Below are 27186 nucleotides of genomic sequence, written 5' to 3'. Positions count from 1 at the left end.
TGGGATCTGGATCAAGTATTCTCATCTACTACCTTTACTAACTTTTGCTAGCTGGGAGCTCTCTGGAGCAGTGAGCAAGCCCAGACCATCAGCTTAATTAGCTGATCAGCCTTGCCACTGAAAGCCCTTCCAGTGACAACTTGCTTTCCTAGGATGTCCCTTCATGGCTCCTGCTACAGAGGGGGGTGGCCACTGAGAGGCAAGCTAATTCCCATGCCTCTCCTACTGCTTGGGGAGGGAATTAAGGGGTTCTCCTCACCGCACAAACTGTGCGGGTCAGAAATAGTATTTCATTAGAGAGAGGAAAAAATTGCTCCCTAGGAGGCTGCAAAACCGCTGAGCTCCAATTAGGTGTCAAGAAGATGGGGGAGGGAGAGTGGTTGGGGCCACTTCTTACCTCGTGAGGAATGGTCTGCCTTCTGACATGCGAGCACAGGAGGTGAACTCATTCTTGACTTCTTGTGTAGTGAGAAAGGGTGTGAGCCTTGGGGATGGCACCATGAACAATATCTTAATAAAGCGTTTAAACTCCTTGAGACAATTTATGAAAACATGCCTTGCTCCTTCACCGTTTATATGCAGAGAGAATAAAGGACATTTGAAGAGAGGAAAGTGTCCCTTGACAATCAACTTGCTTTGGGTTTAAAAGGTAATGCTGCTTATTATATACTTTCTTAGCGGTCCTTACAACAACCTTGTGAACACAGATCCCCTATGGCAGATGGACAAGCTGGCTGACTGTGGCTTCCCCAAGGCCATCTAATGGCAGAGGTGAGACTGGAGTCACGGCACTGTCACTAAGTCACGCCATCAAAGAATTCAAGTTTCCTCATCATTGGCTTTTCCAAATCCTGTCACACGGTTTACAACCAATAAGCCAGCAAAACGAGACGGCAGACATGCTCCCCTCTCCACCCCAACATCCCCAGAATTCTTTTTCAGAATTTTTGTACCTAAACAAAGTGCGTCCTCCAGCTTCGCCAAAAATAACTGGCGTGTGCGGTGGCACTTGGAAATATCCATTTCCTTTCTGTACTCTGTTCTCCTGCTCGCCGTTCACTATTATAGGAAGGGGAGAAATGGACCACACAGTAATAAGACCATACAGTAGTAATTCATTTCAAAACAAGCAAGTTCCATTTTCTTCACCGCAAGAGATTTTTGAAATTTGTTTCATTTTTTTTACTTTACAATATTTATGCACCACTTAAAACCTCAAAGCAATCTACAAAAAGAATAAAACAAAATTATGAGCAAAAACAGTTAAAAACAACTAATTAAAACATTAAAATAAAATCAAGGTTCGGCTAAAACCAGATTAGCACACATATCTGGATAGTCTTGCCTGAACTTCTTTTTTTTTTAGCAGGAGCTGAAAGGAGTACAGTGGTACCTGTGTGGTGTCAATAGGAAGGGAGTTCCAAAGTGCAAGCACCGCTACACTAAAAGATCAATTTCTTACAAAGGTGGAACAAGTATTACGTGGCACCTGCAACTAGTGTCAGTTCTGCAGAGTGAAGCAGTCAATTGGGTATATATAAGATAAAGTGATCTCGCAAGTAAACTGGTCCAGGGGTTTTTATATACTAATAGTAAAACTTTGAACTGTAAGCAAACGGGCAGGTCTCTGAGCGGATGTGTCATATGCTGGCAGGGTCTCACCCCTGTTAGCAATCATGCTGCAGCATTCTGCACTAGCGGCAGCTTCCAGATCAAGCGCAAGGGAAGCCTTGCATAGAACACAGTGCAGTAATCCAATCCTGAATTAACCACTGCACAAAAACTGCTGTGGCCAAGCTGTCATACCAGTTGCAGCTGGTGAAAAGTGCTTCTACCCACTGGGGCTAGCTAGGTCTCCAGTGACCAAGCTGGATCGAGAACTGGCACCCAGCTACCTTTTCTCTTGCTAGTAGGATCAGATATGGATTATACTGCCTATTTACGTATCAAAGCTTACTATACATACAGGAAGGCATTGCCAATATGCTAAGAGAAAGGAAAGTCTAACCTTTCCACACAGCACAAAGAATCACTCACCATGATTCATCTCATTTTCTTCTTCATCCATAGGATTGATGTGGGTTCTAGGCCAATACTCTAAGAGAGCTTGCAGTAAGAGTCCTCCCAGGTTCACTGCATTTTGTAAGAAAGAAAACAAGAATTTGTCGCCGGTATTTATAAAAGTTAGAAATGAATTTTTTAATTAAAAAAACTAGCATGTTATTAGTATTAGTTACAGACATTTTTAAGGCTGCCATCCAAAGAACCATGCAGCTGGTTCCACATACCCACGGGGGCTGTTTTTGCCTTGTTTATCTGGACAGAAAAACAGCCCCTCCCAACATAAACCTCTTTGGAAACCGAGGGAACTTTCAAAAGCAGGTTTATGATATAGCACGGGACTTTGCTATTCAAAGAGGCAAACCCACAGGACGGGCTCAGGTCCTTGTATGCACTGAGGTAGCTCTTTGGATCTGGACCTTAGTTCATCCTTTCTAACTGAAAGCTCAACAGGAGCCTTCCCTGAAGAGCACTTGTTGAAAACTGAAGTACTGATACGGCAAACTGGTTTGCCTGCAAGATCAGGGTAATGGCTTGCATCCAATGAAGTGCTAATTAACTCACTCCACCAGTGCAAGGATATATGCTTGTGCAACAGATTTTCCTCCTCCCTCCTCCCCACTAAATCTGTTCAGGGGGTTCCCCCAACCATCTGGAGAGGATTTGGGGAGGGCACTGGACACACACAGGGCGGAAGAGGGGGTGACGTGTAAATCCCTGAGCTTATGGAATGAGTTCATTGAATACCGCCCCAAATTTCCAGTCCATGCAGAGGATGAGCTGGTGACAGTCTCACAGATTACACTGCTACAAGTAGCGCAGAACTGTGGACCAAGACAGGCTAGGCAATTTGAGCCTCGCAAGGGTTAAGTTTTCAAAGAAAACCAAGCCAACACAAACTGCCACAGCAAGAAGTCTGAATTAAAAAGAAAAAGGAAAAAATCTCTCGAGCATTTGACGGGGCATAGGGAGATCGCCAAATAGGTTTATATACACTTTTCAGAAACATGGTAAGGTACAAGGAGTTTTGTTGTTTAACGAAATAATGTCAACGCACACTCACATTTTGGATCAGAGCCATCTGGACTGCTAAAGCCAGCATCTTTTGCTGAGACCCAAGCTGCAAAGCAGTCACTCTCATCTAAAGTAATTGTCAACATCTGTCAAAACAAGACCGTTGGGAGGAATGCAGTATGAATACTGTATTAAGAACGAAACCTACACATTCAAACCTACAGAAAACTTTGACAAGCACACTTTGATTATACAAGGATTACATGCAGATGACAACATCTGTCATCTCATCATTACATTAGTATCTGTGTATTAGTTTTACAAGGCCATACAGCAAGATCTTTGAACAGTTGTTCACTACATTTCCAAAGTAATTAGTATTCATCAACATGCTAAATACAAACTCCCAAACAAATGTGTGCCTCATTTTCAACTGCGCACAACAAAAGAAAAGGCTTCAAACGCTAATGCTGCTGAAAATAAAAAAAACAAAGACATTATCAATCCCATTGGGATTGGTCATCCGATCCCTGCCAGAAGTGAGAGGTAAGATGATGGGAAGTGATGTCAAGCCTTGCTTTTGGCAAGGATCTTCCTCTGCAGCCCAGTTTAAACCCGAAAGAAAAATGGTATCATAGTGATTGACAGGTGATTTGATAAGGAAGTTGTGAGATTAAAAAATGCTTGTGTAAGGAATTTGGCACACCTTTTGGAACTAACAATGCAGACTCCAAAGAGGTACTTGACTATACTTAGTTACTTTCAAGAGAACTACCATCTCAAACCAAAGGCATATGACCAATGTGCTTCAAACCACCGCTCTTCCTCAGGGACTCTCTTGAACATCAGATTGCAAACTGGTATCTGCACACAACTTCAACCTCTGCTTAATTTAAAACACACACTTTTTTTCTTGTGCACCTAGACATTTTTGTCCCTTCCTCTTGCAGGAAACACATGTATACAATATGCATAATCCAATTTCATATATTTAATATTAAAATTGAAGTAACTGTTTTGAAAAAAGGGAGAGCCCAGGAGGACATGATAAGAGATGTGTAACGTTTTGTATAGTGTGGATTGGGAGAAGTTTTTCTCCCTCTCTCTAGAACGTGGGAACATCCAACTAAGCTGAATGCTGCAAGACTCAGGACAGTCGTACCTTGGTTTTCAAACAGCTTAGTTCTCGAATGTTTTGGCTCCCAAATGCTGCAAACCCGAAAGTGATTGTTCCGGTTTGCAAACTATATTTGGAAGCCGAACATCCAACGGGGCTTCCGATTGGCTGCAGGAGTTTTGCACTTTGGTTTCCAAACATTTTGGAAGTCGAACAGATTCCCTTCGACTTCCAAGGTACGACTGTACTTCCTTCACAAAGCATACAGTTCAACTATGAAATTCGCTCCTCCAGGATGTAGTGTACGCCATCGACTTGGGTGGCTTTAAAATATTCATGGAGGACAAGGCTATCACTGACTCCTAGCCATGATGGCTATATTCCACCTCCACTCTCAGCAGTGTGTCTCGGTATAGCAAAGGCTGGGTATCACAAGAGGAGAGAGTGCTGATGTGCTCATGTCTTGCTTGCAGGCTTCCCAGGGGCACCCAGGTGGTGAATGTGAGAATAGTACGCTGAACTACTGTATTTTCCGGCATATAAGACGACTGGGCGTCCCCCCAACTTTTCCAGTTAAAATATAGAGTTTGGGATCAGTGGCGTAGCGTGGGTTGTCAGAACCCGGGGCAAGGCAAGTAATTTGCACCCCTAACCCGTGGATTTGCGCCCCCTAACCCTAACCCCCAGATGTTGCGCCCGGTGCGGCCGGCCCCCCCTGCACCCCCCACGCTACGCCACTGTTTGGGATATATGCGTCGTATAAAACTACCCCTCTTCCAACGCACACCAAATAAAAATTTTAAAAAACCAATCTCGTCCAGCTTGGAAATCCGCTCCACTTCCCAGTGGCCATGGGCTTCTGGGGCCAATTTTCAAGCGTATTTCTGCTTCATCTAGAGAGCTTGGTGTCCTCTGATTTAATCTGCTGCCGTTTTATCCTTTGGTGGGGAGTTGCTGCAGGAGCTGCTGCTGTAGCCAGCGTATAAGACGACCCCCGACTTTTGAGAAGATTTCCCTGGGTTAAAAAGTAGTCTTACACGCCAGAAAATACAGTAAATGGGCCTTTGACCTTATCCAGTAGGAGTCCTTTTTAAAAGGTGCATAAGACCCTTGAGGAGCCTAATTAGGCCCACAGTCTCCTAACCACAATGTCTCAGCCCAATGCACCACGAAGGGCTGTTCTAAAAATTACATTGTGGCTGTCATTATGAGCTCCAAAAGAAGGATGAGATATAAATCACCTCAACAACACTGAAATTAATTAAAGTGTTCCTTACCCCAGTTTTTAAGTCTACTGAAAACCAATTTGGCACGTAAACCATTTTAAACCTTTTCTTAATTTCTTCTTCAAAGTCCACTTTCCCAAGGTCTTCTACTTTACACGCCTGTATGTAAGACAACAACAACAGAAAAGGTTATGCAGCACAGATGTACCACATATCATCAACAAACTTGCACTCCCTGGCAGAGTTTGTTTTGAATGCTCTCCCATGTTTATTATGAGTTGCATCCAATTGTGCCACTCAGACCAATAGCAAAGAGCTCCATTAGAGGAATGGTGAGGAAAGCAGCTTTCAACATTTCTTCCACTCCCTTGCAGCCCTCTGAGCCCCCAAACCTTTTGAAGTCGGGTCCGCAAAAAATGGGATGTTTATAAAAAATATGTTCAAAAATACAATAATAGTTTTGACTCTCTGCTAGCATTCGAGTGATAAAGGAACTAAAAGGAGGTGGACTACAATTAAGGATTTATTATGTTTTCAGAATGTATTAGAAAAATTATATAGAAAGGTTTATTGTTTTGTGTGCATTCAATGTAAGATAAAACATATGCAAAGGGACTTGGCAGGAAGTCAAAGTTGAAGAAAAGTTTTTGGAAGATAAAAGGGGAAAAAATATTTACTTTCATTATTATCATTTTCTGTGCGGGTGTGGGTGGGTGGGTGTCTGCACATAAGGGTGTTGTTGTATGCAATGTTTGGGAGGAAATAAGACGGTAAATAACAAATAACAAACTAAATATTGATGTATGTAATTTTTATTTCTTAATTATATTTTGTGGTAGTATGGCTGTATTGTTTTTTGTAACATAAAACCATTCAATAAAAATCATTTTAAAAAAAATGAAGTCGGGTCCGCAATCCTCCAAAATAGTTTTAGAGCAGGTACATGCCCTACTTCCAAGAAACTGTGATCTACTCCCACTATAAATAAACCGACAGTGATTTACCCATTGGATTGACCAAAGTTGTTGAGCTGATGGAGCTGCCTTGCTGTCAGTTGAGCGATACAGATTGATATAACCACACATTTCCAATTTCTTTAAAATACACACCCAATGGGGCTTCAAGAAAAAGCAAGAAAAACTAGCTCTCTTAAAACACTCTAGCAGTTACTGTAAATTACTGCTATAAGAGGCGTCGCTACTGACCTTTCTCCAGGAACTTGCTCAGCAGTAATTTACTGCCTGATAGGTTGGAACGGTGGTTTTTTGAAGGAAGAAATGTGCTCTAAGATAATTTAGAGCTTCTGTTTTTAAGCAAGGGATTAATGAGTTTATTGATTTAATCAGGAAGTACTTCTCTTTTTACAAAAGCTAATGGAGATCCATGAAAAAGCATGAACTATAAAAAATGGCCAAAAACCAGCTGTAAAAGATGTTCCCACCCCAAACGGCCCTTTTGTTCTTCCAAAGCAGCACCTGGTGGATCCCACCCTAAAGGGGATCTACCAACCCAAGCTACACGGGAAACATGAATCCACTGTATAAGAAGAAGTTAATACAAGACAACCTACCGTATTTTTCGCTCTATAACACGCACTCGACCATAACACGGACGTAGTTTTTAGAGGAGGAAAACAAGAAAAAAAATATTCTAAACGAAACAGTGGATGTATGATTTTTGTGGTTCAGGCTGTGGCCACAGGCGTGTGATCTGACAGTGAGTTTGGAGTAGCCCAATGCAAAAATCCTGAGAATCCATGTGGATCCATGCTTTGTAACCATGTTTTTGCACCACTGCAGCCCCAGGCAACAGTGGGTGCATGATTTTTTTGGTGCAAGATGTAGCCATGGACATGCTATGTGATATGATGGTGAATTTGGGGTGACCCAGTCCAAAAATCCTGAGGATCCATGTGGATCCATGCTTTGTAACCATGTTTTAAGTGGGGAGGGAAGGAAAGGCACTCAAGGGACAAGGAGCACGCATGGGGTGTGTGGAGAAGGATGCTGCTAATAATGCAGAAGAGGGATATAAGGGGAGAAGGCTCCTCTCCTCTCCCACTTTGCTCCTTTAAAGCAAGCAGGCTCTGCTTTTCTCCCTCCTCCCCGCTCATCCCCGGCTTAGCGAGCTGAAAAACTTTGCTGCTATGTAGCGAGCTGACTGGGGAGAAGAGAGGACAGAGAGCCTGCTTGCTTTAAAGGAACCAACCGGACAGGAGCCGCTTACACTCATGTAAGCGGCTCCTCTCCTCTCCCGCTTTGCTCCTTTAAAGAAGCAGGCTCTCTGTCCCTCTCTCCTCCCCACTCAGCGGCTCTTCTCCCGCTTTGCTGTTTCAAAGCGAGCCACGGAGGAGGGAAGGAAGGGGAACCATGGATCTTCTGCTCACGACTGCAGCAGATCCCCCCGCCACCCGTAGGCATTCCCTCCATAACACGCACAGACATTTCCCCTTACTTTCTAGGAGGAAAAAAGTGAGTGTTATGGTGCAAAAAATACGGTAATCACACATATTTGACCAGTCACTTGGCACCTACCTTCAACACGTCCCAGTACGCCACGTTGTTGTTTGTGTCTTTGGTTAATATGTGTCTTTTGTCATTGAGAATGTGGCACTGAATAATACTAGCACCCCCTAGGGAAAAAGAAGAAAGAAAGGGAGGGGGAACCCAAGTAAATCAGACCATCCATGCAGATCTCTCAGCCTGTAAAAGTGTGTAACACAGAAAGACACACACAAAGCCTGTGTGGGAAAGGATCAGTCGAAAGAAAAAAAAGAAGATGCCATTTTGAATTGTTTTCAATTTTTCATTACTGAGATGGAACAGGAATAATTAATATTCTGCATCTCTGGAAGCACCATGCAGAATTTTATATGGAGTCTGGGTGCAGTACCAGGTGCCTAGGCCTGGATTCCTGAATTGGCAAGTTTTTACTTTAAAGTGGTGTTGGTGGGGAGACACACAAAACAAAACACAGAACAAGGTTCCCATCAGTCATAGTGAGAGATAGTTTCTGCCTGACAGGACCCAAATGTCAAAGAGCCGCACTTCTGTACTTTGCAGAACTCTCTAGCCCCCTTTGCTTAGTCCCAACCAATGCAGATGACAAAAGCCCCGATGCTTAAAGGAACAGATTGATCATTTACACAAGGTTTTGCAGAAAGATTAAATCTGGATCAAGTACTGTTTATTTCTCTGCCCCCTGCTGCCTCTGCCAGCCCCAAAGCACTACTTTTAAGTAATTCCCCCAGCGTTAATCGCACCTTTAATAACTTGGTCAGGCTGTGTACAAAGGGGTGTGATTGGGTTGGTACAGTCGTTGTCATAGTCCCCTGAAGCTCTAAAGTTGTGAATTCCTTTCAAAGTCTAAAAAATAAATAAAATGAAAGCAAGGGGAGAAGAAGTAAAAGGATCATAATTAGATTCCACCACAACATGGCCTCTGCCCCCTTCGTCAAAGGATCTTTCTCCACCTTGGGGGAACTATTTGCGCAGTTTCCATGATGGCCCTTGTGAAAAAACTACAAATATTCGGACAACACCGTGCCATAAGTAGAGGACCTGATGAATCAAGATGCAAAACTGGTCCAGAAGGCAGAAGCAGCAAGCTTCACTCATGCCACACTCTTCTATGCAAAGTGCGTAAAGCAGATGAGTCAGTAAAGGTAAAGGGTAAAGGGACTCCTGACCATTAGGTCCAGTCGTGACCGACTCTGGGGTTGCGGTGCTCATCTCGCTTTACTGGCCAAGGGAGCCGGTGTACAGCTTCTGGGTCAGGTGGCCAGCATGACTAAGCCGCTTCTAGCGAAGCAGAGCAGCGTACGGAAACACCGTTTACCTTCCCGCCGGAGCGGTACCTATTTATCTACTTGCACTTTGACGTGCTTTTGAATTGCTAGGTTGGCAGAAGCAGGGACCGAGCAACAGGAGCTCACCCCGTCACGGGGATTCGAACCACCAACCTTTCGTTTGGCAAGTCCTAGGCTCTGTGGTTTAACCAACAGCGCCACCCACCATCCTAGATGAGTCAGTAGGTGATATCTAATGTTAGTCAGCCTCAGAGTAGGCCACTTATTTAAATGGGTCTACTTGTGAGTTTGACCAACACTGGATATTGCCCAGTGATGGATGCATGTATATTTTAGTATGGTGGAGAGAGTTCCATTTATAGATGAGGGATTCTACAACTTTGCTCAAGTGAGCTTCCCAAGATTATCAAGGAAGGATCAACTATGCACAACTGGGCATATGTAAATTTACACAGGTTTAATTCATTTCTTACCCACTTATTCACAGATGATTTTGTTGTTGCAACCCAGAGTGCTGGAGGAGGGTCAGCTGATCGATCTAGCTCCATCTGAATAATCAAGAAATGAGAAGTGTTACATCATAATTCTATTGGTGCATACCCATACAATATACAGTATACTCCTTTATACCAAGTGGAACACAAAATCATAGAATTTTAGTGCTGAAAGGAGCTACATGTTTCACTAGGAGTAAGATGGAACAGAACCCAGGGCAGAACTAGGCTTCAGATTAAAATAAAATAAAAAAACCAACAGTTCCAGTACAATTGGCTAATTTGCTTTTGAAATTCAGGTGTCAGGTTTCTATATGCATAGTGTACAGATGTATTTAAAAACTGAATTTACAGATGAGATTTATCACAACACACAGTACTGTTCTAACACCTACTATATGTTCCTGCTTATCTTCCTTAAAATTGACAACCCATCTTACAGAGATAAAGGCTCCATCTCAGAGGGCGGCATGATATTTTTTAATAAAGCTTTACTTTCTAGATGTGATTTCCGAAGACCGAGCAGATTTCAGCAACCCTGTATTTCTAGTTTGGTTGTACACTGTCATTACTCTATGATGGTTAAGTGGCTCAAGTATTGTGGAACACGTCCAAAGGTTGGCCTTGTTATTAAGTTACAGGAGTTAACATATCCGAATTTAGAAAAAATAATAGTCTATATTTAAGCTACAGCAATAGCAAAATTATTGATTTCAAAAAACAATATAAATAAAACGTTTGTCATAAAAAAATCCACCACATGTTTATGTTAAAAAATGCCCAGTATTTATGTCTCATCTCCTTAGAGATGCAAACAGTGAGGAAGGTCCCAATTTGTGGAATGCTTTCTCCAGGGAAGTTTGGTTGGCACGTTCATTATACTGTACACCTTTAGGTGGTAGGTGAAAACATTCCTCTTTAACCAGGCCTTTGGCTGATTAACATTCTCAACCCTTTTAAATGTGTTTGTGGGAGGGGGTGGGGGGAAAGGGGGGTTACTGTTTCGTTGTTTTCAATTTTATTATTTATTTTGTGTTTTTAACCTTTGGACTGCCTTGAGATCTATGGATGAAGGGCGGTACACAAACTGAATAAATAATAACAACTACGCCCTCTCCACAAATGATGTCCCAAGTTGTATTATGCATTTCTACAATTGCCACCCAGAACAGTCAAGCTGTATCTGATGGAAACAAAAGCAGGTTGCAGCTCTACTGATAGTAAGTTTTACCAAGATGTATATGGAAAAAAATGGTTATGTATATTACCTTAAGGACAGGTGCCTTTTCTTCACAAATGAGCACCCGAATATCAGGATTTCGTAGATCTGTACAGTATATCTTTCTGTCTCTTCCACCTGAATATACGTGAGTGAAGGCTTCATTGACCTGAAGTGCCCATACACCCTCATCATGGACTCTGTATGTAGCTATACATCTCTGCTGACCAAGGGACCAGAGTCTGATAGTCCCATCAGAGCTGCCAGAAAGACACTGTAACAATAATGGTTGTTCAATTTAAAACAATTACATATCCAATAAAACAGTGAGTAAATGTTTAGCTCTCTAAAGTCAACATGCAAGTCCAGTTTTCCTTCCGTTCAATCTGTTTTCCCTACAGAATGTTGCAGTTTCATTTTACAACAGAAATAACGCACACACAAAACTTATCCATGCCAAACAATTCTTTTTTAACCCCCCCAGTTTTAGCTTGTTGTTTCTAGCAAAGTATTTAATTACAGTTGATATTTGCTCAAATATGAAACAAAAACGCATGGTATTTGTTTCAACACATTTCTTATTAAGAACTCAAAGCCGATCTTGTGGAATAAGCAATGCAAAGGGCTGAGAGGATATTATTGCACCACAGAAAGAAATCTTCCCCATACAGCTAGTAGCCTTCACAGTAATGTGATATCAAATGCATACCTGTGTGCCATCTCTGTTCAAGAGCAAAGCTTTAACATTGTCTGTGTGCCCCTTGAGTTTCATAAGCTTTGCACAGGTTCTTGGATCCCAAACCCTTAATACCTGTTGAGGGGAAAAAACTCTGATATATTACAACAGCACTGTGATCCAAACTCATTTCCTAATTTTTAAAGGGCCTTCAAACTAAAGCCAATTCAATTTAGGTTTCTTGAATAGGCACCAGACTCTTTGACTCTTTTAGAAAGTACAGTGGTACCTCTGGTTGTGAATGGGATCCGTTCCAGAACCCCGTTCGCAACCTGAAAGGAACGCAACCCGCATGTCACAATTCACCACTTCTGCACATGCGTGTGATGTCATTTTGCGCGTCTGCGCATGCGCGAGTGGCGAAATCAGGAAGTAACCCTTTCCGGTACTTCCGGGTCGCCGCGGAACACAACCTGAAAAAACGTATCATGAAGCAAACGTAACAAGAGGTATGACTGTACAACAATGGCAGGCTCCCCACCACCCGAAACAATAGCCTCATGATTCCCAATGTCTGGAAGGTAGGGGAGAAAGAATAGTTGGGTTCTGCTAAATGACCTCCTACTATGACAGAGGTGGGGAACCTCAGGCTGGGGACAGAATGTGGGGCTCTCAATATGCCACACCATCATGAGTCCAGCTCCATGCCCTACTCAATTGCTTTTGCCTTGCTTGAATACAACCTGAACTATGATGATGCCTCCTGCTTGCCTAGATGGAGAGATGGGTGGGCAGGTGTAGAAACTTCTGACAAGTGTGCCTGGAATGTAGCATACAGCGGTACCTCGGGTTAAGTACTTAATTCATTCCGGAGGTCCATTCTTAACCTGAAACTATTCTTAACCTGAAGCACCACTTTAGCTAATGGGGTCTCCTGCTGCCGCCGCGCCGCTGGAGCACGATTTCTGTTCTCATCCTGAAGCAAAGTTCTTAACCTGAAGCACTATTTCTGGGTTAGCGGAGTCTGTAACCTGAAGCGTATGTAACCTGAAGTGTATGTAACCCGAGGTACCACTGTACTGTCCATAGGTAAGAGTCACATCCAATGATCTGCACACCTTGGCCTCACTGGCATGAGGCCCCCAGAAGCTCTCCCGCAATGGAATGGAATCCTATAGCAGAAAAAGGGTTCTTATCATTAACTGGAGGCAGCAGGGGTCAGCAAGATGTCATCCTCAATAGTTTCTAAATGACTACTATTCTGTGGGTGTTTATGTGCACGTACATGTACAACGTTGGCATCCGTCTGTTTTGAGAGACAATGGAGTGCTCTTCCGGCAATGAAGTCAAACTGTTGCGTTAGCAGCACTGAAGTGACCTTCCCAGGGGGCAAGCCTGGGCAGTGTGCACGGAAGTCCTGGGCTGCCCAGATGACAAGACACCCCTCTTGGCCTGGCTGATGTGGTCCAAAGGAAAGCAGAGCAATACATTTGGCACAAGATTGGATGCAGGAGGTGTACAAGGTGTGTCCCACCATATTAGGGACTGTGTTCCGGATTTGTGAAGAATTTACTTCTTAGCTTTTTCTTCTCCCAAAGATATCCACAGACATATTTTGTTTTGTGTGTATGTAGGGATAACAATTGTACTGTAACTACTAAACTCCCCTCAGCCCATTATATTGGAGGAAGACTTTCAGAAGGAAGAGGACCAAGTGCAGGCACTTCAGCACCAGCATATGGGATCAACTTCTCCAGCAGCTTAGTGGGATAAGGCTGTATTATAAACCCTCCAGCTCCAGTAAGTATCCTGTTGGATTAGACAAAATGTCTGCCTAACAACATCAAGCGCAGTCTTCCCAGGGTATGGGGATGATATTCCTGTTCAGACACTGGAACACTGAAAGATTTGAAATTTATATAGAAGTTGTGTGCAATCTTTTCACCAAGCCAGTGTGTCTGTGTCTTGCTTACCTTTTCAGTGGACCCTGATACAATTACTGTTCCCATCTGATTCATGGCAAGACTGTAGATAGAATCTTTGTTCCCACTGAGGGAAGAAGCTATTGAAAACAAATCAAACATCATTTTGGATGAATATTTCAAACCAAGAAAGAGCAAGAACTTGCAGTAACCAATTTAAGTAGTGTTCGGCATTAAGAATTTACATTTTGCTGCCACCATACATTTTTCAGCCCATCATTTCCTCTCTTTATAATGGTCGCACTAAATGCTCTATTGGGCTGCTGTTAGAGCAATGCAATACCCTCTGCAATGTGTTTTCACCATACTACAGAAGCAAAGTATATTAAGGGCTGTAATTTGAGGTAAACGTTTTAAAAAGTCAATTCTCATCACACATGGTAAGATAGCTGAGAGCTACAAGTATGTACCTTTACCCCAGTGGGAACACTAAGATCCCAACAGAGAACTTGATTTTCTCCCATATAAGTAAATGGTTGACAGACACTACGACACACTGAAACAAGTGTATTTGACATTGTTACAAACTTCCCCACCTCACCCACTCTCAGGTGGTCTGGCATCTACTCAAACAGAAGCCCATGAAGACTATGTGTTTCTACAGCCAGAACCATTGTAGGCAACTTCTGACCAGGTTCCAGGAATATATGGGTCCAGCTGGTGTCCCTGTCATTAATGGAAACACTGACTTGTATTCTATTTACTTCCTTCTATTTATATCTCAGAGGGACACGGGCGGCACTGTGGGTTAAACCACAGAGCTTAAGACTTGCCGATCAGAAGGTCGGTGGTTTGAATCCCCGCGACGGGGTGAGCTCCCGTTGCTCAGTCCCTGCTCCTGCCAACCTAGCAGTTCAAAAGCATGTCAAAGTGCAAGTAGATAAATAGGTACCGCTCCAGCAGGAAGGTAAACAGTGTTTCCGTGCGCTGCTCTGGTTCGCCAGAAGCGGCTTAGTCATGCTGACCACATGACCCGGAAGCTGTATGCCGGCCAATAAAGCGAGATAAGCGCCGTAACCCCAGAGTCGGCCACGACTGGACCTAATGGTCAGGGGTCCGTTTTATTTATATCTCATCTTTCTTGCATTATGGGACCCAGGGTGGAATACATGCCATTTCTAGCAATCACCCATCTAGGTGCTGACCAGACCCACCTCATGTGTCTTCAGACCATATCCTTTTATATCACTTAACTGATATTGTTAAGTTTAAAAACTGACCTTTGAACGCTGACTGAAGTCATTTCTAACTGCCTGTTAAGGCTTACTCTAGCAATTTTGTTTTAGCAGTGAACTATTGCTCCAGAAAGTTGTGGGGTTACAAAATATCCCCCCCTCCATGGCAGTAAAAAAATGCTTTGCACAGATCAGCATAAGCTTAAATCCTCTGGGTACTTACTCGTGACAGTGTTATTTGAGGCGGTCAGTGCTGTTAGCGTATTTACATCCCAGAGGAATATCTGTCTGTCCAGCCCAGCAGATGCCACCAGCTCTTTATCTTTTGCATACGCCAAGGCTTTCACATAATCCTAAAATAAGCAAATGGATATGACAAAAAGGCACTTTAGAACACTGGCACTACTGATTTGACAATCGCAGTGATTACCATATTTCCCCCTCTATAAGACGCCCCCATGTATAAGGCGCCCCCAATTTTGGGGGACTCAGATTTAAGAAAATGGCCTCGGCACGATCTGTGTATAAGACGCCCCCTAATTTTTATCATTATTAGGGAAAAAACCTAGTCTTCTCCACGGAGAAATACGGTACTTATTATTTATGGCATTTCTATGCTTCCTGTTACCTTGTGGGTCCTTAGTGTTGACATGCAAAATCCCTTATGTGCATTCCATACTTTAACAGTAGTATCGGATGAAGCAGATATCACTACGAAGGAAAAAAAGTTACAACAGGTTATGTTTCTGCGGGAAGTAGCAAAGAGAATCTGTCCATCCTTCAAGAACTAGAATTTGCATTTACTTGCAAGTAACTCATATGAAATGATACAAGAGCTGGTATATTCACAGCTCTGGAACTCCCTCTGGTGGGACCCACAAGACCACCTCCCGCCATAGCACCTGGTGCCAGCTAAACACGTGCCAGGCATTTTCCTATTGATTTTTAATTAATTTCCTATGATATTTCTGCCATTTCATCATTAATGTTTTACTTTGCTATATTTGTACTTCAAGTTCTTTTGTAAAGCAGGAGACTATAAACCTACTAAGGTACTTTACAAGGTTGTTGTAAGATTACTAAAACAGTGCATTTCTTTGAGAACACAGAAAAACACCATATAAATTAGGATTTACCAATACAGTGGTACCTTGGGTTAAGTACTTAATTCATTCCGGAGGTCTGTTCTTAACCTGAAACTGTTCTTAACCTGAGGTACCACTTTAGCTAATGGGGCCTCCTGCTGCTGCCGCACCGCCGGAGCACGATTTCTCTTCTCATCCTGAAGCAAAGTTCTTAACCCGAGGTACTATTTCTGGGTTAGCGGAGTCTGTAACCTGAAGCGTATGTAACCCAAGGTACAACTGTATACATGTAACTCAAAAGAGTCACCTAGTGTTTTAAAAGGCACTTACATGTTTTGCCATTGCAGCAGAGTACAATATCATTCACCCAGTCTGTATGATGTTCCATAGATGCTATATAAGGGTCTTGCTGGAATAAAAAAAACCATTGTGAGTCCTTGCTCCTGTTTCATGGTGCCATTTTTGCTGTGTTCAGAGCAATTTTTATTTTAAATTTAAAATACAAAAGAAGAGAAGCAATTAAACACTAAATCAAGCCATGAACCATAACTTTGATCTCAAGATTACAAGATTAAGGACAATAATATTATCTAGCATCACCACCAGATTTCAGTTACAGAAGTGTGGGGGGGGGGGAGAAATCACTCATCATTTGACAAATTTGCTTTCAAACATTTCATTTTCTCTTGCTCAGGCATAGAAAAATAGCTTGTATGTTATTACTGTATCCCAGATTCTTAAACAAAAAAACAAAATCATTCTGACAGGGTGGGAGTGGTCAGAGCAATTATTTTAACAGCATAATTGAGTTAGTGAATCTCACTCAGGATGCTCAAGAAAGCCAGAATTTAGCTCTCAACAAACCACTCTAATTATTTTTAAAAGCTATGTGCTAAAACTCCAGGGAATGAGAACACCTTTTGGATTTGAAGGAAACTGCTCTTTTCAGTATTAGCCAGCATCACCTCCCCAAGTCCTTCGGTCTCTTCACTTTCTGGATGGGACTGAACTAACTCACTATTAGCCAGGTACCAGGAGCTTGGTAAGACCACAGCAGATGACAGGAAAGTAAGGAGTGAAGCAATGGGTCACTCAACCAGTTTCAGAAATAGGACAGCAATAGTGGAAACTTGTCAACGTACCTGTACTTTGAGAATTTTAGTTGCAAGCCACTTTGGGAGCCAAAATTGGTTGAAAGGGGGTATATAAATACGAATAAGGTAATTTCATTTTACACCAAATTAGGCAAATGTTATTGTGACTGTGCTTTCTTGTCTAAAAAAAATGAAGATGCTAATGTACTTGGTAAGAATGATTTGCAGTGTTTGCCGATACAACACAAGAGTGGCCTTTAATGGTGCAAGATACTCTTCATTGGCTGCATCTAACGTTCTAAGCCCATCTTTTAAAGCGAAGCTTCTGTGTTTGGTTTACCTTGTGCTGGTTGACGCTCCATATCCTGATGATGGAGTCTCGGCCTGCTGTAAAAAGTCTGTTTAGCGCTGGGTCCAGCTGCAGTGCATTTACCCCATTTCGATTGTACTTCTCCACCTCATCTCTAATTACATAGGAGACCTAAGATGTGTTGACAGAAATCCAATTAAAGCATTAAGAAGCCTCAGATAGAAGTATTTTGTTTTGCCCACTCATTTTCAACAAAACTTTCCATTAATTTAAAAAATCACCATCAGGAACACATCAACATCCAATGCACCATACACAAACAACTAAGATATTAGAGAAACGGGAGACAGAGAGCGCCTTTGCCCCAAGTCCATTAAATAATGCTGGAAGAAGGAGGAAAGATTATTCCTCATCTTTCTATTATTTATGGAAATGACATAATGGAGCAAGAAAAATGCATGTGCAGTTGACAACAGCGAACACATTATATTTACACAGGGTTAGCAAATGTTGACTGGTTTTGCACTACTATATGATCACACTGCTCAGCTCTTCAGCATGGGAGAACTGCATACACCAAGGGGGATGGACTTCAAGCTTGTGGGATCTACCATGTCTTTTCATTAGAATCCAAGGTCCATTAATTTGATCCAGCTGCAAAATAGTGACCTAGCCAAGTGGATATAAGCAAAGAATTAAGGGCCACGATGAGTCCTGGAATTTGCAAGCAGTCCCAGAACTAAGCTCCCAAATCCTTTCACAAAAATATCCACACCTGGTTTCCTGTGAAGCTTTCTTTTTCAGCAATCTATCTTGGCAGTGGTTTTCAACCAGTGTGCTGTGGCACTTGGATGATAGTCAGGGGTGCCAAGGGCACCACTGGCCTCTGTCCCTCTTTCCTTCCCTCCCTCCTCTGATGCCCTCTCTGCCTCCCAAAGGCTTGCAGAGCTGTTTGTTGCAGCAGTCCTGGCTACAAGCTCTTCAGGCGAATGGTGCCTCTGGGGCTGGCCAGGGGATGCTTCCCAGATCCCTGTATGGCAGTGTGAGGAAGCACCTCTCTTTGGGGCAGAGGGAGGCAGTTCAGAGACCAAAGGTGGCAGCTGCAGCTGCCCAGAGGACTCCCAAAGAGAGAAGGCTGAGGGGAAACGCCGCAAGGGTGTTTGAAAAAGGGTGAGAGGCTGCCAGAATGTAGTTGGTCAAGGGAGCTGTGGACTCAAAAAAGGTTGAAAACCTTTGGCTTAGGGAGATTTTTTTCTGTTGTTGCTAGAGTTAGACAAACCAGTAGATGCTGATCTACCTTATTGTCACCCTTGGTGTACAACAACAGTGATAATTAGACTAAGACACCTTTAGAACAGCTTATAAAAAGCAGGTTGATAGTGGAATCTTATGCACCTTTATTCAGAAGATTCACCCAGTTCAACAGTTCTTACATCCAACTTAAAGCATAGAGGATTACAACTCGGAAGGTTGTAATCCTTCAATGAACCTTCTTCACTGAAGGTATATAAGTGAGGTTGGATGGTCATCTGTCATGGATACTTTAGTTGAGATTCCTGCATTGCAAGAGGTTGCATTAGATGACACTTAGGGTCCCTTCCATCTTTGCAATTCTATGAGTCTGTGACAATTCCACTCACAAAAGCTAGCTCATTGTTTTCCACAAAAAACTAAGCATTCATGTCAGGTTTACAACTTGAATGCTAAATGTACTACTTACAAATATTAGGAATAATCAACCCCCCAAATTGAGTCAAGAGCACTAATTTCAGCCCAATGACAGAATGATTTCAAGCATCAAAAGATGCTTGTGTGTGTGTTTTCCCCTCTGGAAAATTATATGATTTATCACTTTCGTGCAGTAAAAACAGCTTCCCTCTGCAGGAGTTAGATTTCAAAGGATGATTTGGCATTTTGCAAGCAGATGGTACTGATACATATAATGTGTCGTTCACACAAAGTTGTACACTAAGTTTTGCAATTCATATGCCTGAAGTATTCCATACCAGTATATAAAACAGATTACAGTGGTACCTCGGGTTAAGAACTTAATTCGTTCTGGAGGTCTGTTCTCAACCTGAAACTGTTCTTAACGTGAAGCACCACTTTAGCTAATGGGGCCTCCCGCTGCCACCGTCGTGCAATTTCTATTCTCACCCTGAAGCAAAGTTTCTGGGTTAGCGGAGTCTGTAACCTGAAGCGGCTGTAACCCGAGGTACCACTGTATTGTTATCCAGGATTAAGAAGTGCAAACTCTACTCCTTTCAGCTTTGAGAACAGGGTTAGGCAATAAAAAATATGCCACACATCAGAATATTAATGAGTGCCTCTCAGTTCAACTTTCATGGAAGCAAAGCCACACAGGGGGATGAGAACCAGGGGACAGAAGGGCTCACTAGCACAGTGATATTCTCAAATAGAAAATTGCATCTAGGTTCTATGTAGCATAGGTCAACAAGAAGTATGACTCATGTGCGTTTTTTGCTTGGGGCTCAGACAGGTAAGTGAACAATCCCCAATGAGAATATTATCTGTTAATAGAATCCATCTACCCAAATGTTGCCCAGAGCTGTATGCAAGAATCAAGAAGAACAGACATTTCTGCACATTCATCAAGATTGTGTTAACTGAAATGTCTAACCAGACAGACAGACATTTGGCTGGGTTTTAACAACCAATTGTTAGCTAAGGCCTCCTACCGCATGGTCTGGAGGCACACGAGGCAGCTACCTTGCCCAAGCAAAGATAGGGTGGGTCTGATTGACACCTGGATGGAAGACCATGTAGGAATCCCATGAATGCTACTTTGAGTTCCATGACTGAAGAAAGGTGGGCTAAACATTGGGGCCAGTTCACTAAAGTCTTTTCAGTTATCCAGTAGGCAATTTAATTCAATAAATGATATTAATCCTAGTCCACCATTTGCAGTTAACCATTGTTGTTAAGGAGCCACACAGAGAATACCAATATTATAAAGGGCACTTCACCACCCACAAGTACTGCTAATTCTGAAAGGAAACAGTTTGGGAATATAAGTAGCAGCAAGAATGACCATGCTATGCAACTGCAACTACAACACTGGTTCCACCGTGTGGGTGCAAGGATAATCTCATGCAATTTGAGAGAGGTTGAAGTCTCAACTCAATTGCCTATTCCCCCTCGAATGACTGGGAGATGCCTTCTTCATGGAAGGTCATGTGTACTGCAGCAGCGAAGGAAAACCTGCTCCCATCAGCCTATTTTCTACTGCACTTTGTTGGCTTCTATTTGTATTTTAAATTGTTGTTATCCACTATGAGATAACTTATAATGATACAGATTGTTTAATTTCCCTCTCTCCTTGCCACCCAAAAATATGGGAGAAAGGGGGTGGCAGAAAGAGAAAAAAAATGAATGCTACAACCTCTGTGAGCTCCACCCTGACCAGCATGCAGCCTTTGACAGATTAGTTACTTTTGAAGCAATATGGTATGGCACATGAAAGGTTCCTCACCCCTGCTCTCTAGGTTTACCTCTCAAAGCTGAGAAACCTCAAAACGAAAAGGATCATGGGGTATTAGGCAGGTCCTCACAGGCATCTGTTTGCTTTGATCTCAACATTTGGAGCAGTTGAAGATATGTACCCTTTTAGTCTGTATGCTACCATTATTTAATTCCTATTTTATTTAGACAGGAGTGCCTGGCATGCTCTGGTCCATGGGGTCACGAAGAGTTGGACACAACTAAACAACAACTTTTATTTATTACTACATTTATATTCCACCTTTTCTCCAAGGAGCTCAAGGTGATGTAGATGCTTCCCCCCCCCCCTTATTCTATTCTCACAATATCCATGTGACACTGGTTAGGCTGAGAGAGGGTGACCTGGGCAGCTTTATGGCCAAGCAGGGATTTGAACCTTGTCTTCCAGGTCCTAGTCTAACATTCTAACCACTACACCATATGGGCTCTTATTGAAGGAAATGCAAATGATCTAAATCTTAACCATTTCACGCAATTTCCAAAATCTAAAATTTGCTGATGGATTTAGCAATTATGTTTTATAGTTACAATTACTACTATAATGGTGTATTCCATAATAGGGAAAGAAGCCATTAAGCCCCATTTACTTCAGCGTAAGTGTCTGAGAATTGTAGCAAATTGCTGCTGCTGAGAATATGCATCAGTAATGTGCAATTTTCTTATTATTGAGACCTTACGTCACCTGCTCATTTAAGGATTATGAGAAAGATATTTTAAATACATTCCTGTATTATCTAAAGCTTTGGTTAGTAATCAGGTCTGCCAGAGTGCTACAAAAAACGGCTACAGTAAGACCAAAGACTCCAAATGCCACACTACTACTTCAATTCCTCTACCATGTGTAGATGGTTCTGGAGAGAGGCAAGAATTTATCTCATTTGTGCTGTGGTATAGACAAGGAAGGAAACAGTAGGAATATCTCCTGCAATTTCTCATAGGAATGCAAACTTTGACAACAAAATGCAAGAAGAAAAGAAATTTTAAAGAATTTCACTATGTTGTTTAAAAATATTAATAAAAAATATGTTAAGTACTTCAAAAGCAGAATACAGTCCAAAGTGTGTCCACAGCTGATTAAAGACAACAAAGGAGTTAAAGATCTGCTGAAGTAGAAGGAGATTGCAGAGAAGCCAAATGATTTGCATCTGTATTCACAGCTGAACGTATAGGGCAGATACCTATGCCTGATTTGATTTAAAGAACAGGGATGAATTGAAGTGACAATTATTAAACTCTAAGCTTTATCAACAATTAAAAAAGTAAGATATCATTGAGTTCATCTGAGAGTTCTTAAAGAGCTGAAATGTAAAACTGCTGATCTTTTAACAAAAATATGCAACCTGTCCCTAAGCGGGCTTCAGTGCCTGATCAGTGGAAAATGGCTAACATAACTACTTTTAAAGCTGTTTTTATATATGCTGTAAGCCGCCCAGAGTGGCTGGGGCATGGTATGTACAATTCAGGAGCTGAACTTGTAGAGGTAGAAACAATGCAGAAAAGGGCAACCAAAATGCTACAGCAACTCCATTATAATTAATGAATGTACTACTTATATGCCAAAATGGCTTTGAAGTGGTTTACAACCATCAAATCAATGCATTATTAAAATATACAGTGCTATTAAAACACCCTTAATTAAAATAAATAATAAAACAGTTTAGAAACATAATTAAAACATTTAAAAAACAGTTAAAACAATAAATTCACAATTAAATTCAGGGAAATGCTTGGCTAAACAGGTGCGTTTTCAGGAGCTGGTAGAATGTCAACAATGATGGTGCCTCTTGTATTTCAGCAGCGTGGGCATTCCACAAACACAGTTGCTATCAGTGAAAATGCCCATCTCTGTGTTACCACCAGCCAATGATAATCAGGTCATGGCAAAACTAACTGGACTCCATTAGCTGATCTCCTTATTTGCAACCTCTCATGACTCAGGTTTAATGGAAAAGCAGAGCTGACATCAGCATACTGATGACACAGTGACCCAAACCTCCTGATGACTGCTCCCAATGGCTTCATAGGGATGTTAAAAGGCTTTGGGAGAAGAGGTTACAATGCTGAGACGAGTTTTGGATTTAGAAAAAAAGATAGAGGTTTATAAATAATTCACTCTTCCCTTCCTGTCATAACACTAGAACCAGGATGGCTCAGGACCGCAATACCTCAAGGACTGCCTCTTCCCATATGAACCTACCCAGTCCCTGAGGTCATCTTCTGAGGCCCTCCTTCATGTGCCTCTTCAAGAGGTCTGGAGGGTAGCAACATGAGAACAGGCCTTCTCTGCAGTGGCTCCCTGTCTATGGAATGCTCTCCCCAGAGAAGTTCACCTGGCACCTTCATTATATACCTTTAGGCGCCAGGCAAAAATGTTCCTTTTTAACCAGGCCTTTGGTTGATCTGATTTACATCCTACGGCCATTTTAAATGTGTGTGTGTGTGTGTGTGGTTTGGGGGGGGTTATTGGGTTATTGCTTTTGGCTATATTTTATATGTTGCGGTCTTGTGAACCGCCTTGAGAGATCCGGGTATAAGGCAGTGTATAAGTGAATGAATGAAGAATAATAATAATAGAAGCAGAGGTCATCCCATAAAGCTGAATGGTGAGAGATTAAGGATGGGCAAAGGGAAGTACTTCTTGATACAACACATAGTCATACTATGGAATTTGCTGCTACAATATGTGGTGATGGAAATTAACTTGGACTGCTTTAAAAGGCAAGAGGCAAAGGAACACCATCCTTCTATATCAAGGCACTTCAGTTTATAAAAACTCAGTGTCATATAGGCAACTGGATTCCATATTGTGATGTCACTGTGTTGCTGGAAGGATGATGGATAACTGAGCCAGTCATGGCCAACTGTTATCAGCTATTGTGCTGCATGGCAGTAAGGATTTGAACCCAGTTCTCCCTGATCCTAGCCTAGCCCATTACCATTACACCCCACGGGTCTGCTACATAAACTTTTCAATAAACTGAGCCATAAGGAGGAAATAATTGACAGATATGAACAGAGATAAGCTGAGAGTGTCTGTGGAGAACACGCCCCCCCCCCAAAAAAAACCCTCAAATTGTTAGTTTAGATATGGGATACATTATCGTCACAGAAACATTGTTAAAATACCTTTTAACCCCCTTGTGGGGCTTAAAAATCTATTCACACTAAAATTTTATTTTTCCTCTATTCCAAACTCCTAGAATAAAAAGCAACTCAGAAGAGTGGAAAGATAAACCATGGAAACTGATCATTGCCAGCAATTTTTATGTACATACCCACGTTCTTGAGCCTCTTTGTGAAGTACATTCAGAATTCAACAAGCAGAGTTCCCCTTACATGACAAGTCTAGCCAGAGTGGATCAACAAGGCCCACAGCCCACATTAGCCAGTCTGTTTCCATCTGCTACAGAGGTGTCTGGAACCTAGACTATTATCCCCAACACATATACTTAGGAAGCTGCCTAGTAATAATCACATTATTTGTCCATTTAACTTGGTATTGTCCAAACTGACTGGATTTCAGACAGGAATCTTCCCCAGTCCCACCTGGAGATGGTGAGAACTGAACACAGAATCTCTTGCATGCACACCAGATGCTCTACCACTACTGAGTGACAGTCTTTTACCCAAGCTACAACTGAAGCTACATTTCCCCTCTGTGTAGATTTTAACTGTAAGTCATCTCTGAGGAACCAATCTTGGCCAAAAAGTACAGTGAGCACAGACACACACATAAACCCGACTCAAAAGGAGATAGTAGACATTAGTGGTAGAATTCCAAACTGTAGCCTCAAACTTCCAGCAGTAAAGATACACTTTTACAATGCTCTCACAATTAAAGCACTACCTTCATGTAATGTTTAATTAACATATAACTTTCACCTCTACTCCAAGGAGCCCTGGGGCATGTAAATGGTTCTACTCACCCCCACTTGATGTCACAACAACCCTGTGAGGCAGGTTCGACAAGGACACAGTGACTGACCCAAAGCCACCCAGTGAGTTCTATGCCCAAGTAAGGATCTGACCTTGGATCGTCCCAGCACTAGCTACTACACCCACACGGGCCCTAAACCTATTCGCCAAGGTGTGTGGAGAAGGTGTTTGGGCTTTGGTGTTTTTAACACCGGGGCCGCAGCTGGCGGAAACCGCGAGCTGAAATACTAACACCCACAGGCAGAGCCCTGGAGCGGTAATGGCCAAAAGCATCACAATCTCGTTATTTCCGACGCGCGGGACAAGACGATGACCACTTCGCAAAGGGGGTCCCTAAAGCAGCTTCTTCCGATCTCTCCCGCCGTTAAAGCGTCAGCAGCTGAGGACGGGGAGGAGAAAGCCAGGGTCTTGCGGCAATTTCTCTAGCTCCCAGAATATCTTTCCCAAGCTGAGGCCGCTCCGCCCTTCATCCCTCCCCCACCCGGCTTCTTCCCGCGCTTCCTCGAACCCGGCCCCTTCCTCATCCCGGCCCCCGCCTTTATCGCCGTTTCCCCCGGCCTTTCTCCCTCCAGCGAGGCCGCGGGGCCCCCGCGCTCTCCTCCTCCGCCCTTCGGCCAAGCCTCCCCCTCCAACCGGCACCGCTTCACTCCCTTCACCTGCACTTTCCGCCGCCCCGCCGTGTTCTGTCGGTGATGAGCCGCCATCTTGCATGTTGACACTCTGTCGTCACGTCCGAGCAGGGGGTGGACAGGGAACGGAGAGGCTGGAGGCGCTCCGGAAGTCCCGCCTCAGGAGGCTCCTGCTCCTGCTGCAGCCGCACCCCTTTCAAATCTCGGGCAGCGGGGCGAGTCACAGGAGTGGAAGGGACGAAGGACGTTAGTGGAAGGGGCGTGGCTTGCGCGGTTGCCATGGCAGCCGTTATTGTGAGGGATGTCTGAGAACCGGGCGAGGAAGGAGGGGTACTTGGTCTCGCGAGATTTGCGGGGGCTGGTCTAATCAGTAGGGAGAGAAGGTGACAGTTGGAAACGTTGCTCGCGCTGCTCCTTTTCTCTGCCCCACCCCCACCGAGATGATAAAAGGGCGCGAGGTTCGTCTGTGTGGTACCTCAGTCAGAGCTCGGCTTTCCCGCGTTTTGTCATGTTTGCCCATATCACATTCCGTTCCTCGTTGCCCACACGTTTTGTTCATTCACCTGTACGTTGTTGGATGCATTGATTTACCTCAGAACCAGCAGGGCGCTGCACGCTTATGTATTTATTTTGGTGTATTAATCGCCCAGCCCCATGCCTCAGGGTGGGCAATACAAGCGCCCCTAACAATAAAGTTAAATTGAACTTATCGAAGTTCCCTCACCTTTTCATTAGTTGAGTACCCAAAGGTCAGCACAAAGACATCATAAAATAACCCCCCAAGATTATTGCCCTTTGCTGACTGTATTATCAATATTGCAGCAATTATTAAGTCACTTTTTTAAAGTGAAAAGGCTGTGTACACATTACTGATTAGAAACACAGCTAGCGCGTTCTTTTTCCTCAGATTAGATTGAAGCTGGTTTGGAGAAGAATGCACTGAAACAGTAGTTCAAAGAAACCACAGGATAGATACAGAATATGGCTAATTGTACACTGCTTCGCAAACCGGCCATGAAAGTGTTCTGGATCCATTTTGCCAACAGTTTAAAATTGGGGGGTGGGGGTAGAAGAACCATGACAATGCAAAATATATAAAATGATCATCCAGCAGCACTTTAAGAAGGACCAAGTTGTTCCCACCACACTAAATGATGAGCAACACTATAAGAGGCAATGCTAATTAACCAAAAGCCAAAGCAAAAATAGCAGCACTTTAAGAAGGACCAAGTCGTTCCCACCACACTAAATGATGAGCAACACCATAAGAGGCAACATTAATTAACCAAAGGCCAAAGCCTGGCGTCCAAAAACTGACAAATATGGAGCCAGGCATGTCTTCCTGGAAAGACCATTCAACAAGTGGGGCAGCCACAGAAAATGCCACCTTCTTTACATCCCTCAGGTGGGGCATGCAGAGAAGGGCCTCTGATGAAAACTGCAGGGTCAGGGTTTGTTCATGGGGTGGGAGAGGCAGCCCTTGAAATATTGCAGTCCTGTGTATGGTGTATCAAGAAGCAGTATGGTGTATCAAGAGGGAGGCAGTCTTGTGGCATCTTAAAGACTAAGGGGTTTCCAACATAATGCCCACAAACACCCCTTCCTTCAACAAAGTGCAGCTTATCAGAAGCACTGCGTTGTAGCCAAGACAATTGGTTGCAAGTGTGTGCTTGGTTGTCGGATGCCCACAATGGTTTCTCCAATTTGCAAGTGGGCTCCAGAAGATTGCCCACCCTCAGTTACTTGTGGTATAAGCTTTCACGAACCTTCCACCAGATGCAAAGTTGAGGTATTATAAAAGTTAAGGTATTATAATAGGGTGGCCGGGTGGGATTGCA

General features: G+C 43.0%; 1 protein-coding gene across 2 annotated transcripts in view; it reads right to left on the bottom strand.

The window, feature by feature from the left end:
• WDR48 (WD repeat domain 48) overlaps positions 1 to 26490 on the bottom strand; it is a 31977-nt gene extending 5487 nt beyond the window's left edge. Inside the window, exons 1-15 of one of the 2 annotated variants that reach the window (XR_014540474.1) lie at positions 25376 to 25595; positions 17292 to 17432; positions 16188 to 16266; positions 15401 to 15483; positions 14996 to 15125; positions 13589 to 13677; positions 11649 to 11750; positions 10989 to 11213; positions 9700 to 9774; positions 8681 to 8783; positions 7953 to 8050; positions 5470 to 5577; positions 3125 to 3221; positions 2038 to 2133; positions 81 to 1059 (exon numbers count right to left, since the gene is read on the bottom strand). Coding sequence is in view for 1 of the 2 variants with exons in the window: in XM_083579603.1 (XP_083435729.1) it covers positions 954 to 1059; positions 2038 to 2133; positions 3125 to 3221; positions 5470 to 5577; positions 7953 to 8050; positions 8681 to 8783; positions 9700 to 9774; positions 10989 to 11213; positions 11649 to 11750; positions 13589 to 13677; positions 14996 to 15125; positions 15401 to 15483; positions 16188 to 16266; positions 17292 to 17432; positions 25376 to 25423 (1580 nt within the window). In the remaining variant the exon portion in view is untranslated. Of the gene's footprint in view, positions 1 to 80; positions 1060 to 2037; positions 2134 to 3124; positions 3222 to 5469; positions 5578 to 7952; positions 8051 to 8680; positions 8784 to 9699; positions 9775 to 10988; positions 11214 to 11648; positions 11751 to 13588; positions 13678 to 14995; positions 15126 to 15400; positions 15484 to 16187; positions 16267 to 17291; positions 17433 to 25375 lie in introns of both variants that reach the window. The other variant, XM_083579603.1, reaches the window with a different exon arrangement.
• Positions 26491 to 27186: the final 696 nt, after the last annotated feature.

The sequence above is a fragment of the Podarcis filfolensis genome (assembly GCF_964270895.1).
Source record: "Podarcis filfolensis genome assembly, chromosome: 12".
NCBI lineage: Eukaryota > Metazoa > Chordata > Lepidosauria > Squamata > Lacertidae > Podarcis > Podarcis filfolensis.
This window is presented reverse-complemented; position numbering and strand designations above follow the sequence as displayed.